This window comes from Pelophylax lessonae (assembly GCF_965119305.1).
Source record: "Pelophylax lessonae genome assembly, chromosome: 4".
Taxonomy (NCBI): Eukaryota; Metazoa; Chordata; class Amphibia; order Anura; family Ranidae; genus Pelophylax; species Pelophylax lessonae.
The window spans coordinates 603479244-603496846 of record NC_138771.1 but is presented as its reverse complement, the minus strand read 5'-3'; the positions used below and the strand labels follow the sequence as shown (position 1 = coordinate 603496846).

Genomic DNA, 17603 nt, shown 5'->3' with positions numbered 1-17603 from the left:
CCATACTTTTTTAAACCTTTTCTGTCGCATATCAAGCCTGGCTGAAATACTCCCAATGGTCCAACCAATCCTGGTTTATTTCTAGAACATAGGCTACAAGAAAATGGCCACTAAGCCAACTTCTTTAAGGACAGCTAAATAGACAAGCTCTTTAGTTGGCCTTAAAGAAGGAAGCATGGTGGACATTTCTTGTAGTCCATGAGCTAGAAAGGGGCTACTGCAGTTTGAGAACTGGAATGGGCATGTACAACTGCAGAGTCTTTGGTGGGACGGAAGAGAGCACACTGTGCAGGCACAGTTTTTGAATCAGGAAGCGCACTTGCTCCTGCAATGCTGGGGGTGAGCGCCCAATGCCTGCCGTTTCCTGGGAAAAGCCAGGCTGTACGACTATATAAACATTGGCAGTATTTCAGCCAAGCTTCAGTGACAGAAAAGGCTTACAAGTATGGCATTTGCATGCATTTTAAACCACTGGGGTCCCTGGTCTGCATTGGCCAGTTTCTGTAAAAATTAGCCTTTAAAAGCATGTGATCTGTTCATATTTTTGGCATACGCTTAGATTATGTACCATGAAAACCAGTCTGCATCCTCTTGGGTTAAGACTGAAGCAATATCTGAGGGAACTGCAAGAACTTCACAGTAATACGGAGATAAAGAAGCATCTGATCCAAATAGAATGCCCATTATGTAAACAAGGTTTCTCTAAAGCAGCTAGGGTCATAGCTCTCTTGGATAGAGGGTGGTTTGGAAAAGACTTTTGCCTCCAGACTGTATGTAGGTGATATTCATTTCTTTAGCAGTAATCTTCACGTAGACAAAGCTTCCCATAGGTTCCCCTTCGCCCAGGTAAAAACGCAAGTAGCCCATGGGAACTTCCTCCTCGTGCTTCCGTGAATTTTCCATGAAGTTTCCAGCCCCGCTCAGCACATATCCAATACCGCTGTCATCCTGCAGATACTGAAGCACAAGAATAAAAAATAGATATGGTAAAAGTGTTTAAGTGACTTTGTCTTTTTAAAAAGATCCTCTTTGGGATCTGGTATCAACTGTAAACTCCCACCCCCCCCTCATCTCCATGATTGCACCAAGGGGAATAAAAAAAAAAAAAAAAAAAAAAAAAAGGAAGGATTCCAGATCCCAGTTTTTACTTGCTTTGACCCATGGTCACATGTCTTCTCTTCTGTTTACTTCCGGCTTGGGGTCCTCCTTTTGGTGCCCACATCACTGCATGCATGATGTGGATACTTCCTATTTGATGGCTGCTGACAGAGTCCCCTCAAGAGAAGAGAAAAGGACCCATGACATCATAGGGGGGTGGTAGGGGACTGGTGGTCTTGGAGCACTACTGCAGCACTGGATTAGTGGTCCCTTGCACTAGAATTGGCGGTAAGGGACCTAGATGGGGGGGACTTGGGTGAATTTTACTGGCTTCACAATATAAGGGGGCAAAAAAAAAAAAAAAAGATTGTTCTTGGGCGATTACAGGTAAGTTGGGTAGATATCAGAACTAAATTCACATTAAAACATAGTTGACAATACTAAAGCTACATTAACACAGGCAGTTTGGCACCTTGGCGTCAAATGTCAACCTTTTCAGCACCTGGGAAGCAAAAGGTACCACGTCCAGTTCTGTAGCCACTAGGCTGACGCTGTATTGAGCAGTACTTTAATTTAGGGCTGTAAGCAATAAATGCTGAATTCCTGCGTTTGGGACATACATTCCTGAACACATACATACAGGCCTAAATGCAAGTATGGCTTGGTATGGTGTCCAGCCACTAGGTATTCTGACAGGCTGCTGGCATCAGGGTTGGTCACTGTACCTATGCCTCCCAGGCCCCTGAAAACACTGGGATTTGATGCTGAAGGGCCAAACTGCTTGTGTGCATGATGCCCAACAAGGAGTTCCAATTTTGCTCTGAATCTGGTTACGTGACCCAATCCCTCAGTAGCTGCAAAGTGCAATGGGTCTTCAATAAAGTCATGAAAGAAAATGCTGATGTTAACACCCACAAAGCAAAGATGCAGCAAAACGTGTGACCCGATGCCTGGTTTATCGGCCATGGGAGCTCTTCGTTATGGTGGACAGATTTATGCAGAGACCAAATATCCATCCAACCCAATTTGCCTAAATTGCAAAGCCAAAAACTAAAAAAGTGGCAATTTTGGTAACAGATGCCAGATTGGGGGAAAAAAAAAAAAAAAGGGTAAAATAAAAATCTATCCATCGTTAGGTTCTCATTTTTGGAATGTAGAGGTGTGGACAGACAGGAAAACAACCAGAATATTTAGATTCTAAAGCGCTGCGCAAACTGTTGGAGCTACATAAATCCTAAATAAGGAATAATTCTAAAAATAAAAGCTTGTCAAACAAACAGAGCATAACCATGCATGCCTTGACTTCAGGTGTTTGCACTAAAGGAGGGAAAGAAGGTACTTATTGAAAATCTGACACCAAAGATCAGATTTTGTATGGGGATTCTGCTCATGTCTTGACTGGGGTTATCTTTAAGATAAGGGAAGAAATTCTTCATGCACCAATTTATCCTTACCTGCATGTTATGGTCATGTCCACTAAGATAAGCTGTCACTTTGTATTTCTTAAGCAGAGGGTCCACATGGTGCAGAAGGCAGTGGGTAGGGCCATGTTCGGCGATGGACCAGACTGGGTAATGCCCCACCACCAGTAAGTACTCCTCCTTGGCAGTCTCCAGTTGCTTTTTTAGCCAGGCAAGGTGTTGATTGGCCATCCTTGGGTTTGCGGCACCTAGGGGTTGACCTCCCTGGAAGTCGTCAGAGTTGCCACATAAGACTATTGTGTCCAGCATAAGGAGACGCACTGACGCGTTGGTGGCTGGAATCTTGAAGGAAAGGTCGTAGTATAAGTCTGGGTACTTCCTTACAGAGAAAAGAAAGAAGTTAAATGTATTTTAGTGCTTCCTCCAGGAACTGAAGAGAAGAGGGACAAATAAATGAATGCATTTTCTGTATAGTGGGTACTAGGGAGTGTATTTCATTGCAAAACATGGCGCCCCCTTTTGATACAGTCAGACTGTGACACCAAATTTCACCAACAGATGGCACTGCACACGTAACCTGCAACTATACATCTGTACATTCTGGTATAAGAAAGGATGTCTGGAAAGGAGGACTTATTACATAGAGAGCTCAGAAGGAGAGGGAACATTGTCCAACTATAAGAAGATAAACACATACCACAGTCTACAATATACAAAAAAAAAAAAAAATGCAGAATAAAATTTTCTCTTGTCACTCAAAAAATTTACCAATATCTGTGCCCATTAACCAACGCATATAGTGAAAATGTATTAAAACGTGATATTGATTAATTGATTATTGAAAGTAACTGGTGAGTGCAGGATTGTGCCGCCTGCCATCTTCACTGTACAAAAGAACTGAACTCATTGAACAAATATGGAACACAGGTGTTTTCCCATTACTAGAAGTTTAATGGCTCCTGACATACTAAAGCACCTGCTAGAAGAAGTGCATCAGAGGGACAATCAAGGGGGATAATCGAGGGGGATATTTAGGAAGAAATGAATAATATATGATTCTTCCATGGGCAATACAAGGTGTTGCCATTTTTTGGGAGCAGTTTATGATTGAGAACATGTAAAGGATTCCTGGATACCTTGATGTTGCTTGCACCATGAGCACTTTTATGACCATTCATTAATTGGGGGTATTATTACGGTATTTCGTAAGGCACATCTGTATACACCGAGGTGATTGCAGAGTTGTTCTTCCTTTCTTTCTCCACTGGTGAAAGACTACTGGTTTAAGATTCCATTGCTTTGTGCTTGGAGTGTCACTATATGCTGCCATCTTCCACTGCCATTATTTACTGAACTTTTTCCATTTTGATGTGCGAAAAATATTTACACTTGTAATACCACGTTTTCATTCTCATTTTTACTAGACGAGTTGGTTCACCAGCACAGATAGTGATCTTTTTTTTTTTTTTGGATTGACAAATCATATTTATGCACTTTATTGTATAGCAGTTTTCGTTGGTATCATAATCCTTAGTGCTGACTGCTTTGTTGCACCCAAGCGCAGAGTCTAATAATTTTTTTTTTGTGGTTTTATTATTTTCACAGTATAAAATAACCTCATCCGTACATCTCTTGCTCTTATAAAGATCAGATGTCCACCCAGAAACTGCAACATACAGTGGGCATTACCAGCGAGTAGATATTTTGGAGTACGCTATCTGAGCCGTGACGTTCCCATAGTGGTCGTGGTTTCCAGCAACAATATACCAGGGGACGTTGCGCAGGGACGCTGCATCAAACACCGACTCAAATGTGGTCTGTAAAACAGAACATAGGGAGTTAAGAGCCCTATTGGACAAAACACAAATAATGCAATGACTACTATAGACCAGTGGTTCTCAAATCCGGTCCTCGGGACCCACCAACAGGCCAGGTTTGCAAGATAACTAAATTACATCACAGGTGATCTCATTTGCTTCTCAGTGATTGCAGTATTCTAGTCTGCATCCCCCAAGGTAATACTTAAAATCTGGCCTGTTAGTGGGTCCAGAGGACCGGATTTGAGAACCACTGCTATAGACCATTAATCAAGAGGCATTTTGTATATGGAACCAGAACTAATGTGGAGCCACTAATGCCCGCGGCCCATGCCACAGCTTGTACTTTAATGGGAAGTGGCAAATAGCCAAGAACATGTCCTAAAATGGGAAAAGAACTACTGAAAAACTGCAAATGGAGTTTTACATACACGAATATTGTCTCATGTTTACAAGAAGGTGACTGCAACCAACAATATTAAGGACAAAGAAGCATCAGTTGTATACCAAGAAGATATGATCAGTTTAAAAATAATCATCAAAATACATTGTAAGGGGAGCATACAGGCAAGTAGAGATGGGTGAATGGTTTGGCCTGAGCATGATTTTGTGCCAAACATTTGCCCATTTGGCAAACACCTGAGTTTGCCGGGTGTACGCCCTGACATAACACCCTGCAATGCACTGGTAAGGTGGCACAGTGCAAGGCGACTGTTGAGGGGGGCCCAGGGCATCTTCAACAACCGAGGAGTCATCAGCTGTCAATGGGTTTTCCCGCAGCTGAATAATAAAGCAAGTTGAGAGAAAAAAAAAAAAGCCCCCCAACCCCCCCCCCCAATCTATATCCCAAGGAGATTTGGAGGGGGATTTGGGTCCCCCACAAAATCCATACCAGACCCCTGTCCAGGCATGCAGCCTGGCAGGTCAGAAAACTACGTTGATGGGGACAAGGGCCTCATTCCCCCACAACTGTGGCTGGTGGTTGTGGGGGGGGGGGTCTGTGGGCAGGGGGCTTACTGGAATCCCCCTTTAAGCCCCCAGAGCCCGGTCCCCCAATGTGAATGAGTATCAGGTATATTGCACCCCTGCCTTTTCACCCAAAAAAGTCATTTAAAAAATAAATGGATTTTTGTAAGAACTTACCGTAAAATCCTTTTCTCTTAAGCTCATTGACAGACGTAGTCTTCTTGATTCTCAAGAGCTGGGTTATGTTGTCTCCGCAGGAGTAGGACTAGGCAGAATGACAAAACGTTCTGGCTCCACCCTAGGGGGCAGTCCCTGAGGGTATATCCTCCCTCTCTCTGCTACAGGGAATCAGTTCTGTTTAAAGCAGTACAGAGAAATTAACCCAACCCAACTCAATGATAGAGGGGCGGGTACTACGTCTGTCAATGAGCTTAAGAGAAAAGGATTTTACGGTAAGTTCTTACAAAAATCCATTTTTCTCTATCGCTCATTGACAGACGTAGTCTTCTTGATTCTCAAGAGCTGGGACATCCAGAAGCAGTGCCACAAATGAGGGGTGGGATTGACAAAATCAAATCCAATCTAGTAGGCCCAACCGGTGCCAAACTAGAAGTTTTAAAGGCTCATTATAAACAAAGAATGAGACTAAAAGAAAAAATTTTCCAACGGAAAAAAACCCTCGAGGTAGACCACTGGTCTCCTCAAATTGCGGCCTGCAAAACCTTGCGGCCAAATGAGGCATCAGACGATGCCATTACATCAACTTTATAATGTTTAGAGAAGGTATGCACCGACGACCAGGTAGCCGCCTTGCACACCTGGACCACTGACGCCTGATGGCGAAAGGCCCATGACGCACTAAGTGCCCGAGTGGAGTGCGCCTTAACAGGGAACGGGGGCTCCCGACCCTTAATAGAATAAGCCTGTACTACCGTCTGTCTGATCCATTTGGAAATGGTCGCGGCAGATGCAGGCAACCCCTTTTTGGGTCCATCTGGGATCACAAAAAGTGAATCCGTCTTGCGAAACGAGTCTGTCGTTTTCAAGTATACCCTGATCGCCCGGACCACATCCAAGGAGTGCAAAGCAAATTCCCGAGGATGACTGGGCTTAGGACACAGGGAAGGTAATACAATTTCTTCATTCAGATGAAATTCTGAAACTACTTTTGGTAGGAAGGATGGATTCGGACGAAGAACCACCTTATCTCTATGAACCACCAGATATGGTGAACGACAAGATAATGCGGCCAGTTCTGACACCCTGCGTGCAGAAGTAATAGCCACCAAGAAGGCCACCTTCTGGGACAACGTGGGTAGAGGAATCTCCCTAATATCTTCAAAGGGAGGTTTCTGAAGAACCGACAACACTAAATTAAGATCCCAGGGGGGTAACGGCGCGTGCACTGGCGGAGCCAGATGTCGCACCCCCTGGATGAAATTCCGCACCAAGGAATGAGTAGCCAAAGGCTTCTGAAAGAAGATGGCTAATGCTGAGACCTGACCCTTGATAGTACTCAAGGCCAGTTTCTGCTCAACCCCTTGTTGCAGAAAAGCCAATATTCGACTAATCGAATAAGACCGAGGACTGAACCCTAAAGGTTCACACCATGCAATGTAGGACTTCCATGTGCGATGATAAATCTTTCTGGAAGTCGCTTTCCTTGCTTCAACTAGAGTAGGAATAACTGAAGCTGACAAACCTTTGTCCTTCAGCACCTGGGTCTCAATAGCCAGGCCGTTAAAGCCAGCGATCGTAAAGCAGGATGGAAGATCGGTCCCTGAGACAGTAGATCCTCCCTGAGAGGAAGTCTCCATGGGACGTCCGCCACCAGTCTGACCATGTCGGCGTACCAAGCTCGACGAGGCCAGTCCGGAGCTACCAGGATTACTGGGATTCCTTCCTCCTCTACCCTGCGAAGAAGTCTTGGCAGTAACGCGAGAGGAGGGAAGGCATATATTAGCTGGTATTGCCCCCACGGGGCGATCAGTGCGTCTGCGGTTTCTGCTAGAGGATCGCGGGAGCGAGCCACGAATCTCTGAACTTTCCTGTTGAATCGTGATGCCAACAGATCCACATCCGGTGTGCCCCACCGTAGGCACAACTGGTGGAAAACGTCTGGATGGAGGGACCATTCCCCCTGATCCAGGGTCTGACGGCTGAGATAATCTGCCTGCCAATTCTCCACCCCCGGAATGAACACCGCAGAGATTGCTGGAACAAATCGTTCCGCCCAGCGAAGAATGCAAGCCACTTCTTTGGCCGCTCGGACACTCTTGGTGCCCCCCTGATGATTGACATAAGCCACGGCCGTGGCATTGTCCGACTGGATCCGAACCGGGCTGCCCTGGAGCTGCTCGGTCCAGTGAATCAGACAAAGTCTGATCGCTCTCAGTTCCAATACATTTATCGGTAATCTGGATTCTTCCGGGGACCAAAGTCCCTGGACAGATAACTGACCAAGAATTCCTCCCCATCCGGATAGACTGGCATCCGTGGTCACTATCGTCCAATATATTGGCAGAAATGACTTTCCCTGGCTGAGCATTGGAGACCGAAGCCACCAAACCAGAGACTCTCTGGTCTGTTTGCTCAATCGTATCTGATTGTCCAGGGATTCCGGATTCCAAATCCATCTGAGAAGAATCTCTTGCTGAAGAATTCGGGTATGGGACTGGGCAAATGGGACTGCTTCGAATGAAGCCACCATCAACCCCAGAACCCTCATGCACGTCCGAAGGGAAGACCAGCTGTTGGACAGTAACAACTGGACTGCTGATTGAATCTTTCGAAGTTTCCCTACCGGAAGGAAAACTCTCGTCCTGACTGTGTCTAGAATTAGACCCAGATATTCGAGCCTCTGGGTGGGAACCAGAAATGACTTTTGCTGGTTCACCAGCCACCCGAATTCCTGTAAAGAAATCATAGTAATTTCTATGTTTTGTAGCAAGGTCTGAGGAGATTCTGCATGAAGCAGAAGATCGTCTAGGTAACCTAGAATCGATATACCTCTTTGGCGCAGAAGTGCCAACATTGGGGCCAACACCTTTGTGAAGACCCGCGGAGCCGTGGCGAGACCGAAAGGTAACGCCACAAACTGATAGTGGTTCTCCTCTACGGAAAAGCGTAGAAAACGCTGATGTCCTGCGAAAATGGGAATGTGAAGATAGGCGTCCTTGATGTCTATGGACGCTAGGACATCCCCTGGATGCAGGAAGGCTGCTACCGTGCGAATGGACTCCATTCTGAATCTTCTTATGTTGACGAAAGAATTGAGTGCTCTTAAGTCCAGAATTGGACGCACTTTGCCCTCTTTCCTGGGTATTGTAAACAGGTTTGAATAAAACCCTTGAAACCGTTCTGTCCAAGGAACGTGGACTACCACTCCTTGTTGTAGTAAATCTGTGACTGCTCTCCGCAGATCTTCTAAACGATCTGCGGATAGACGGATATTGGAAGGGAAGAATCGCGCCGGTGGGAGAGATCGAAACTCGATCTTGTACCCTGACCTTATGACTTCGCAAACCCATTTGTCCGGGATTCTGGAAAGCCATGGATCCGGGAACCGGCGAAGACGTCCCCCCACCCCAGTTATGGGTGGGGGCGCACCTTCAGGCTTTGGATGGTTTATCTTCGGGTCTGGAGGGGGCGGGCTTTTGCTTGCCCGACCACCGACCCCTGACGCCTCCTGCAGGAGCTTTGGAGGACTTAGTTTTTTCACCCGCTGGACGAAAAAACCTCTTGTGAGCAGAAAAAGAAGGCCCTCGTCTTTGACGAGTTCCTTTACCTTTAAAATTTTGCGGTAAAAAGGTGCTTTTTCCACCGGTGAGATCCTTAATGATCTCATCTAAGTTGGCTCCAAATAGACGCTCTCCTGAAAAGGGGATATTAGCCAATGCTTTTTTGGAACCTTGGTCGGCTATCCAACCTTTTAGCCACAGTGTACGCCTGAGAACCACTGCTGAGACTGATGCTCGCGCCATTAATGGAGTGGCGTCTAACGCCGCATCACATACAAACTGTAACCCCTGTATCATTTGTTCCAACAAATCTGATACCGCCTGAGGGACTTCTTCTAAGTCCCGGCGTAACCACTTGGTCCATTCAGTTACAGCCTGCGAAACCAGACCAATAGCAATTATTGGCCTGAAAGCTGATCCAATCAAGGAAAACATGGTGCGAGACATAGCTTCCATCTTGCGATCCACTGGATCTTTAAAAGACGGAGCGTCTTCTAAAGGAATAACCGTGGCTTTATTCAATCTAGCAATAGGTGAATCCACCACAGGTGGTTCTGTCCATTTCTTAATAAGGGTTTCCTCAAACGGATAACGCCTGTCAATGCGTTTGGAAATATTAAAAGTGCGTTTTGGCAGACGCCATTCTTCATCGATTGGATTGCCAAAACATTTGGGCAATGGAAAAACCTTTGCCACTTAGATGCGCTTTTTAGTCCCAAAAGGGATCTCAGTTTCAGCTATTTCTGATGGAATACCCTGTAACCTTAAAGTCTCTTGAACAGATACAATGAGTGCGTTTACCAACGCTTCCTCTCGGGCTATGGCAGATGCCGAAACATCCTCCTCACTGTCTGAAGAGACAGGACCCGAGACACCAATACCAGATGAAGTACCTGCAACTGCAGAAATAGGCTCAGAGTCTGAATCCGAGGTTTCAGATAATAAGGGGTTAGGCGGGGGTCGCTTTCTTGCGCCCTGTCCCTGACAAGCCACTTCCACCCGGGACACAAAAGTTTCCATAATAGCTGACAAAGATTAAATTGTCAATGGGGTGCTGGAGGATCCCGTAGACCCCTCGAGGGGATCCGGAGGAGATACATGAGTGGCAGGGTCCATGTTAACCACTTAAGCCCCGGAGGATTTGGCTGCTAAAGGACCAGGGGTTTTTTTGCGATTTTTTACTGCGTGACTTTAACGGACAATTGCGCGGTCGTGTGACGCTGTACCTAAACGAATTTGACGTCCTTTTTTTCCCACAAACAGAGCTTTCTTTTGGTGGTATTTGATCACCTGTGCGATTTTTTGATCACGCGCTATAAACAAAAAAAGAGCGTAAATTTTGCAAAAATAACAATATTTTTCACATTTTTTTTATATGAAATTCCCCAAAAAAAAAAGTAAAAATCAAAATTTTTTAACATTTTTCGGCCAATTTGTTTTATGCTACCTATGTTTGGTAAAAAAAAAAAAAAAAAATCGCAAAAAGCGTATTTTGATTGGTTTGCGCAAAAGTTATCGCGTTTACTAACAAAGAGAAAGATTGTCATTTTTGGTGTTTTTTTTTTAACGCGTAATGGCGGCGATCTGCGATTTTTTTTTCGGTACTGCGACATTGCGGCGGACAGATCGGACCCTTGACTGACATTTTTGACACTTTTGGGGTTACCAGTGACATTACTGCAGTAATCAGTGCTATACATATGCACTGTTACTGCAAAAATGACACTGGCAGGGAAGGGGTTAACTTTATTGGACAGGGAGGGGTTAAGTGTGTCCTAGGGGCGTGCTTTCTACTGTGTAGGGACATTGCTATTGGTGTAAAAGCAAAGATCAACCGTTCTACATAGTAGAACGGTCAGATCTTTACTTTTACACAGGGAGAACTGACAGGCAGCTTGTTTACACAAGCTGCTCTGTCTTTCTCCCTTCACAGGAGCGATCGCAGTGTGACTGGCGGACATAGAGTCCGCCGGTCACACGCACTGACTTGCCTGTGAACGAGCCGCGGCGGGCGCGCGCCTCGGCGGGCGCGCGCCCGCCCGCGATAGGCTCGCAAGTCAGTGACAGGCGAGTGACGTACCGATACGTCACTCTGCCTGGCCGGGGCTGACCGCCGCAGTATATAGTCGTGCGGCGGTCGGCAACCGGTTAATACAGGACACTTTGCCAGCAATAAACAAAAAAACTTTTCTTTTTTTTTTTTTTTGTGTGTCTCCCCCTAGCGCAATAGCGCCCCTCAGAGTACCTGCTTCTCGATCCCAGAGAGAGAGAGAGAGAGACCCCCAAGGCTCACCAACCGATGCAGTGCAGTTTCCAACAAACTGCAGCCAGCGTCTGTCTTACACAGACTGGAAGGAGCGGTTTGCTTTTTCCCGGGCAGAAGGCGTGGCTCCGCCCCCTGTGTACGCCTTCCGGCGTTCCCAGCCCTCCACGAGGAAGCTGGGCTCACAAAACATGGCCGCCCCCATAGAAGAGACATAAGACTCCAAAAACATGGCGGCCGACGTGACCTGAGGACATATATGTATTCGGTCTACGGCAAAATGGCGGCGGACCGCCGATATCGTCTTCCCAGCACATCCACCTGCACTCTGGTTCTCCTCTACCTGAGAGGTGACATATGGATCTACAGAGATACACTGCACATAAGGTAGGATTATACCTCCTATGTCTGCTGTAATGTTACAGTCTGCTGGGTAGAGTGTTAGCTCTTGAACCAAGTCCACTTCCCACAAACACATGCTGTATTACAAGGGGGACTTGTAAGTGTCAGATATATACTGACCATATATGGAGGGGCCCATAATATATACTGCCTCATAAATGAGGAAAAAAAGGGAACGTTTTACTCACCATACCGAACCGACAGGCACCCTCTCTTCATAATACCCTCTCCACCGGGGTGGGGGTTTGTGGACGCCTCGACTCTCTGGTCCTGGCGTCCAAGCGAGCTTTAACTCGCAAAGTCAGTCCCTTTACTGGGACTCCGTCGCGGCCGACTCAGCGCACTGGTCTGCACGCGCCTTTTAGGCAGAAACCGGGGTGACCACTGGATCTCACATCCAGCCCGTCGCCCGGCCCCGCATACTTACTTGAATATGTCGCGGCCGACCAAGCGCAATGCCTGGTCTGCACGCGCTCGTAGGCCGGCTGGGGTGACCACAAGTGTCGCCCAGTCCGGCATTTTTGCTTGAAGATCTCACAGGAAAAAAACACTGGAGAAAACTACCTAAAAAATGTCTTTTTCTTAAAGAAAAAAAGTCTTGCCAGGACCAAAAGATCCCAGCAAGGAGCTTAGGTCCTTACTCCTGACTAGACAGAAAAAAAAACTGATTCCCTGTAGCAGAGAGAGGGAGGATATACCCTCAGGGACTGCCCCCTAGGGTGGAGCCAGAACGTTTTGTCATTCTGCCTAGTCCTACTCCTGCGGAGACAACATAACCCAGCTCTTGAGAATCAAGAAGACTACGTCTGTCAATGAGCGATAGAGAAACAATTTTTTGACAATTCCTTTATTAAAAAGTAGTGTCCCTCGATGTAAATTTATCATTATTAAACGCCGCTTGACGACCCCACAAAACACAGAAAAACAAAGACACTTCCACCTCCTGGGACATCCTCTATTTTTTAATAAAGCAATAGACAAAAACTTGTGTCTTGTTTTTATGACTTTTTGACAACAAAATGGCCTCTGCCCCCACCTATAACTGACATTCATACCAAAAGCACATGGAAGGGCAACACATGAGACAAAACATTCCCAGCTCAATTCACAACTAGTTTGCTTACCAACTGAATTAACCTAACGATATGCGTTAAAACCCGGGTTTAGTTAGCACACATTTGCAAACGTGTGTACGCTGCAGCGCCACTTCATGGCACCCTGTATTACCTGCAGTCCTAACTCCTGTAAACACATGCATTCTAATGGATAGATAGGGGGCAGGTGAGCCTGGAGGTAGCCCAACCCTCCTTAAAAGGCACTTGGGGGCACAGTAGACACCCAGCTCATAGCACAATGGCAGCAAAAGGCATCCAGTATGTCCACTCACCAGTATACAACAACAACCAAAATGGCCCCTGCCCCCACCTATAACTGACCTTCATAGCAAAGAGCACATGGAAGGGCAACGTATGCGAGATGAAAACAGAAGAAATTCAGTAGAGGTTTAAGCTGAAATCGAGGCAGATATAAAAAATACACAGTGTATGTTCATTATTGTCAAACAAGTTTTGGATAGATTAGAAATGGTTTTAAACCCCAACAAGGTTAACTTTACTTTTTTTACTGTTGGTGTACCATTGGGGAAATTTCCTTCCACTTGTCTGAGAAACAATAGGAAGTTAGAAGATCTTGCACGAGTCGTCCTTGACACAAGTGTCCCCATTTCCCCTCCCGTTATGTTCTGGGAACTCGCTCACTTCTGTCTCGTGACAATGGTATCACCCTCTTTCAGTCCCCGTACAGCAGGGCTGAAGTGTGGGAGGAAGAAGCAGTACAAAGAGTCAATCAGCTCATGTGCTGACAAGAAGCATGCTGATAGAGGAGCTCATCACTGTGCCACTAACTGTCGAGTCCCAGAATGGGGTGGGTCCAGGACAACCTGGACTCCGAGGAAGTGGGTAAATAATGCTGGCCAACATCATCCCACACATGGTTATCATGACCGAAAGAAGTACTGTGGGGGGGAATCCCTGGAATGATGGTAAATATTGCAGCAAAAACTATTATTGGTTGCCTGGGCCACACAGTATTTTCCTTTCGTCATAGAACCCCCACCCTATGAAATGTGCATTTTTCACCTTAAACCTGGAGTCTGTAACATCTTCCACACCCTCATAGTAGAAGTTGTCTCCAACAGACAGGATGAAGTCAGCTCCCCAGTTGGCCACAGTTCTGCCCAGCTCAGCTGCAACGAAGGTCTCCTGCTTGGTGTGGTACGGAGGGAGGGGTAGGCCACCCCAGTCGCCGATCACTGCGAAGCGTAGCGAGGACTCAGAGTCTTCCGGAAGCATAGAAAGGGTCTTTGGGGCCACACATGATAGGATGACCAACAGAAAGACGAACTTCATTGTGAACCTGGTGGGAAAGAGATGCATAATATTATGGTACCAAATTAGGTAAACAGATGGAAAATGGAACACATGGGGGTTGATTTACTAAAACAGGAGAGTGGAAAATCTGGTGCAGCTGTGCATGGTAGCCAATCAGCTTAAGCTCATTTATGTAAAAAAAACACTGGCAGCCGATTGGTCTCTATGCAGAGCTGCACCAGAATTTGCACTCTCCAGTTTCAGCAAGTCAACCCCACCGGAACCTTCAAGACTGAGGTGCCAATTCTTTGAGCAACACCTGGAAGGCAATGATGACTTCAGATCCAAGGCAGATGGATTGAAAATTTGGACGGTTCAGCAAGGACCAAATACACTTCAATCCATTTATGGTGGCTGCTGTCAGAGAGAAGTTGATCTAATGATCGATTTCTCCCGAATGGGACTGTTGGAAAATGCTCATTCACTAACCACTGATCAGTGTACTCAGACAGTAGAGGAGTCCCGTAGACTTAGAGGAGTCCCGCTGTCAGAATAAATTAGCGAAGCTGGAGGGATTCCTCCATTCACATTGCTTGTGTGGATGGGGAAACTCATACACATTTTTTTGTTAAAACCAGCTTAATGCATACAACTTTGGATTTTCTACAATATCTGTGCTGGGATCAAAGACCCATTTCAGCTCCCATTTTACAGTTATTCCCCAATAACACCCTCATAGTTCTCACCATAGTCATTTCACAAAAAGCACCCCAAGTACCCCTAGGCTAGCTCAAGTTTGCTGGACACAGTGCCAGAGGCCCCCCCTGGTCACTAGGGCTCTTTCCGCTGTTCCAGAGGCCCTTTTCCACTGATCCTAGGGGCCCTTTAATCCTGTGGTTGAGTGACAAGACGACCATGTTAAAAGCGGTTGTAAACTGCAAGTGATTATAAAATAAAAATATTCCCTCCAAGGTGATCTCATAATGTGCTAGTATGCATCGCATACTAGCACATTATGATAGACTTACCTAAAAACTAAGCACTCCAGCGCCACGGTGTCACCGCTGAGATGGCTGACATCTTCCCCGGTCTTCCTTTCGGGTTTGCGGCCTACATGAGTGGCCGGGGGCGCGATGACGTCACTCCCACACATGCGTGCGGGAGCCGCCGTATTCGGCACGGGCTCTGAAGGTCCAGCACTGTAAGCCGGACTTTCAGAGTGCATGTGTCAGTGATGTCATCGGCTGCATGCACTCTGAATATCTCCTATACTGTGCAAGGTCCATCCAGTTCAACCTATACAGGTCCTTTATTCAACCTTAACTACTAGCTTACTATATTATTGTCACTGACACATCTACAGGTTGAACTGAATGGACTATTGTCTTTATTCAACCTTAACTACTATGCAAGTTTAGGAGATATTCACAGTACCTACAGGTAAGCCTTATTATAGGCTTGCCTGTAGGTACAAGTGGTTGTACAGTTTACTATCACTAAGTTGCAAGGAAGTTGCACTGGGGTGAACCCAGCAATGGGACCCTTTCACATGTTCTGCTGTTATGGACCCACAGTGGTAGAATGCCAGGGCCCAGTCATAATTGCGACCCTGGTAGTTATGCCACTGGCTACAGCAAATTCAATTGCGATACACTATAAAGAAGATTTACCACCATTTTCCAATATTCATCAGTCAAAAATAAAATGGTCTAAGACCCCGTTCACACTGGGGCGACCTCACAGGTTACAGTGCGCAGCTCGCACCGCGACCTTGGAGCGGCCGGCACGGACTTCATATCATTGAAGTCAATGCAGGTCGCCCCAAAGAAGCTCCGGAGCCTTTTTTTTTTTTTTTAATAAACACTTTATTGAAAGTTTTATAATCATACAAGTAAGCCTACAAGAATTGTACAAAAATCCAAGACCAAGTGGTAACAAACAACCTTCGTTAGGACAATAACAGGTACCGAATGTCTGGAGCCTTTTTCTAAGTCGGAGTGACTTGTGTCGCTCCTATTAGAACGGGTCCACAGCTACTCTATGGCAGGCAACCTACGGCGACCTGCCAGGCGACCAGGTCGCCTGACAGGTGGCCCCAGTGTGAACGGGGTCTAAGAGTCAGGGCTTAAATGGGATTTCCACTTTTGCGGTACAGTTTAAGAAAACCCCCTCTATAGGTTTGTTATGTGTTCCCCAATCACATGGCATACCTAAAATGATTTGTAAAAAATAGTTCTTACCTTTTAGAGAAGGTGTTCTGGCCGATACTAATGGCCTGAAACGGTATTTTTCATTCACAATATAGATATCGGTCATTGATGGCTGGGCATTAACCACTTTACCGCTAAGTACTGGAATAGTACTGCGGCAAAGTGGCTCGTTCCCGTCTGACGACGTAAACCTACGTCGCCAGACTCCTCCCCTGTAGGCGGCGCTCGCGCGCCGCCGGAGGCGCGCTCCCGCTGTTTTCATTCACAGCGGGAGTCGGGCCAGGGGAGGAGCAGCGGCTATCGCCGCTGCTCTGCCCCGATCGTCGGGGATCTAGTGTGGAGATCCGCCCGCCTGTGTAAACACAAGCGGGCGGATCTCCTCAGTGACAGATCGGAGTGTTCAGCATAGCTGGACATCCGATCTGTCCCTGTCTCACACAGTCACCTCCCCCCCCCCCACACGTCAGTAAGCACCAGGCATACATTAACCCCTCCCTCTCCAATAAAGTTAACCCCTTCCCTGCCAGTGTCATTTTTACAGTAACAGTGCATATTTATAGCACTGATTACTGTAGTAATGTCACTGGTACCCCCAAAAGTGTCAAAAATGTCAGTCAAGGGTCCGATCTGTCCGCCACAATGTCGCAGTCCCGAAAAAAAAAAAAAAAAAAAAAAAAAAAAAAAAAAAAAAAAAAAAAAATCGCAGATCGCCGCCATTACTCGTTAAAAAAAAAAAACACCAAAAATGACATAAATCTTTCCCTTTGTTAGTAAACGCAATAACTTTTGCGCAAACCAATCAAAATACGCTTATTGCGATTTTTTTTTTACCAAACATAGGTAGCAGAAAACAAATTGGCCAAAAATTTTAAAAAAAATTGGTTTTTACATCTTTTTTGGGGGGAATTTCATATAAAAAAAATGTGAAAAATATTGTTATTTTTTCAAAATAAACGCTCTTTTTTTGTTTATAACGCAAAAAGTAAAAATCACACAGGTGATCAAATACCACCAAAAGAAAGCTCTGTTTGTGGGGGAAAAAAAAAAGGACGTCAATTTCGTTTGGGTATGGCGTCACACGACCGCGCAATTGTCAGTTAAAGTCGCACAGCGCCGAATCGCAAAAAGTGGCCCAGACGTAAGACAGCAAAATGCTCCGGTGGTAAAGTGGTTAAGGAGTAGAATATAGGCTGAATGGAAATTTTCAGCTGATTTTCTTATGCATTCCAGCCATAAGAATTTCTGGACAATCTTTGTCCCCACACACAGTAACTATTCCTCATTAACATACAATGGAGGAGGACAGTTGTAAATGTC

The 17603-nt window shown here is 45.9% G+C and overlaps 1 protein-coding gene across 1 annotated transcript in view; it reads right to left on the bottom strand.

Annotated features, from left to right (window-relative positions):
* Nucleotides 1–463: 463 nt before the first annotated feature.
* The window catches only part of ACP5 (acid phosphatase 5, tartrate resistant), a gene marked incomplete at its 5' end in the record, with an annotated part of 87117 nt that continues 69977 nt past the window's right edge, over nt 464–17603 (bottom strand). Inside the window, 4 exons of the mRNA XM_082253729.1 lie at nt 464–957; nt 2553–2898; nt 4209–4336; nt 13846–14122. Of these exons, the coding sequence (XP_082109855.1) occupies nt 718–957; nt 2553–2898; nt 4209–4336; nt 13846–14122 (991 nt within the window). The 3' untranslated portion in view covers nt 464–717. The remainder of the gene's footprint in view (nt 958–2552; nt 2899–4208; nt 4337–13845; nt 14123–17603) is intronic.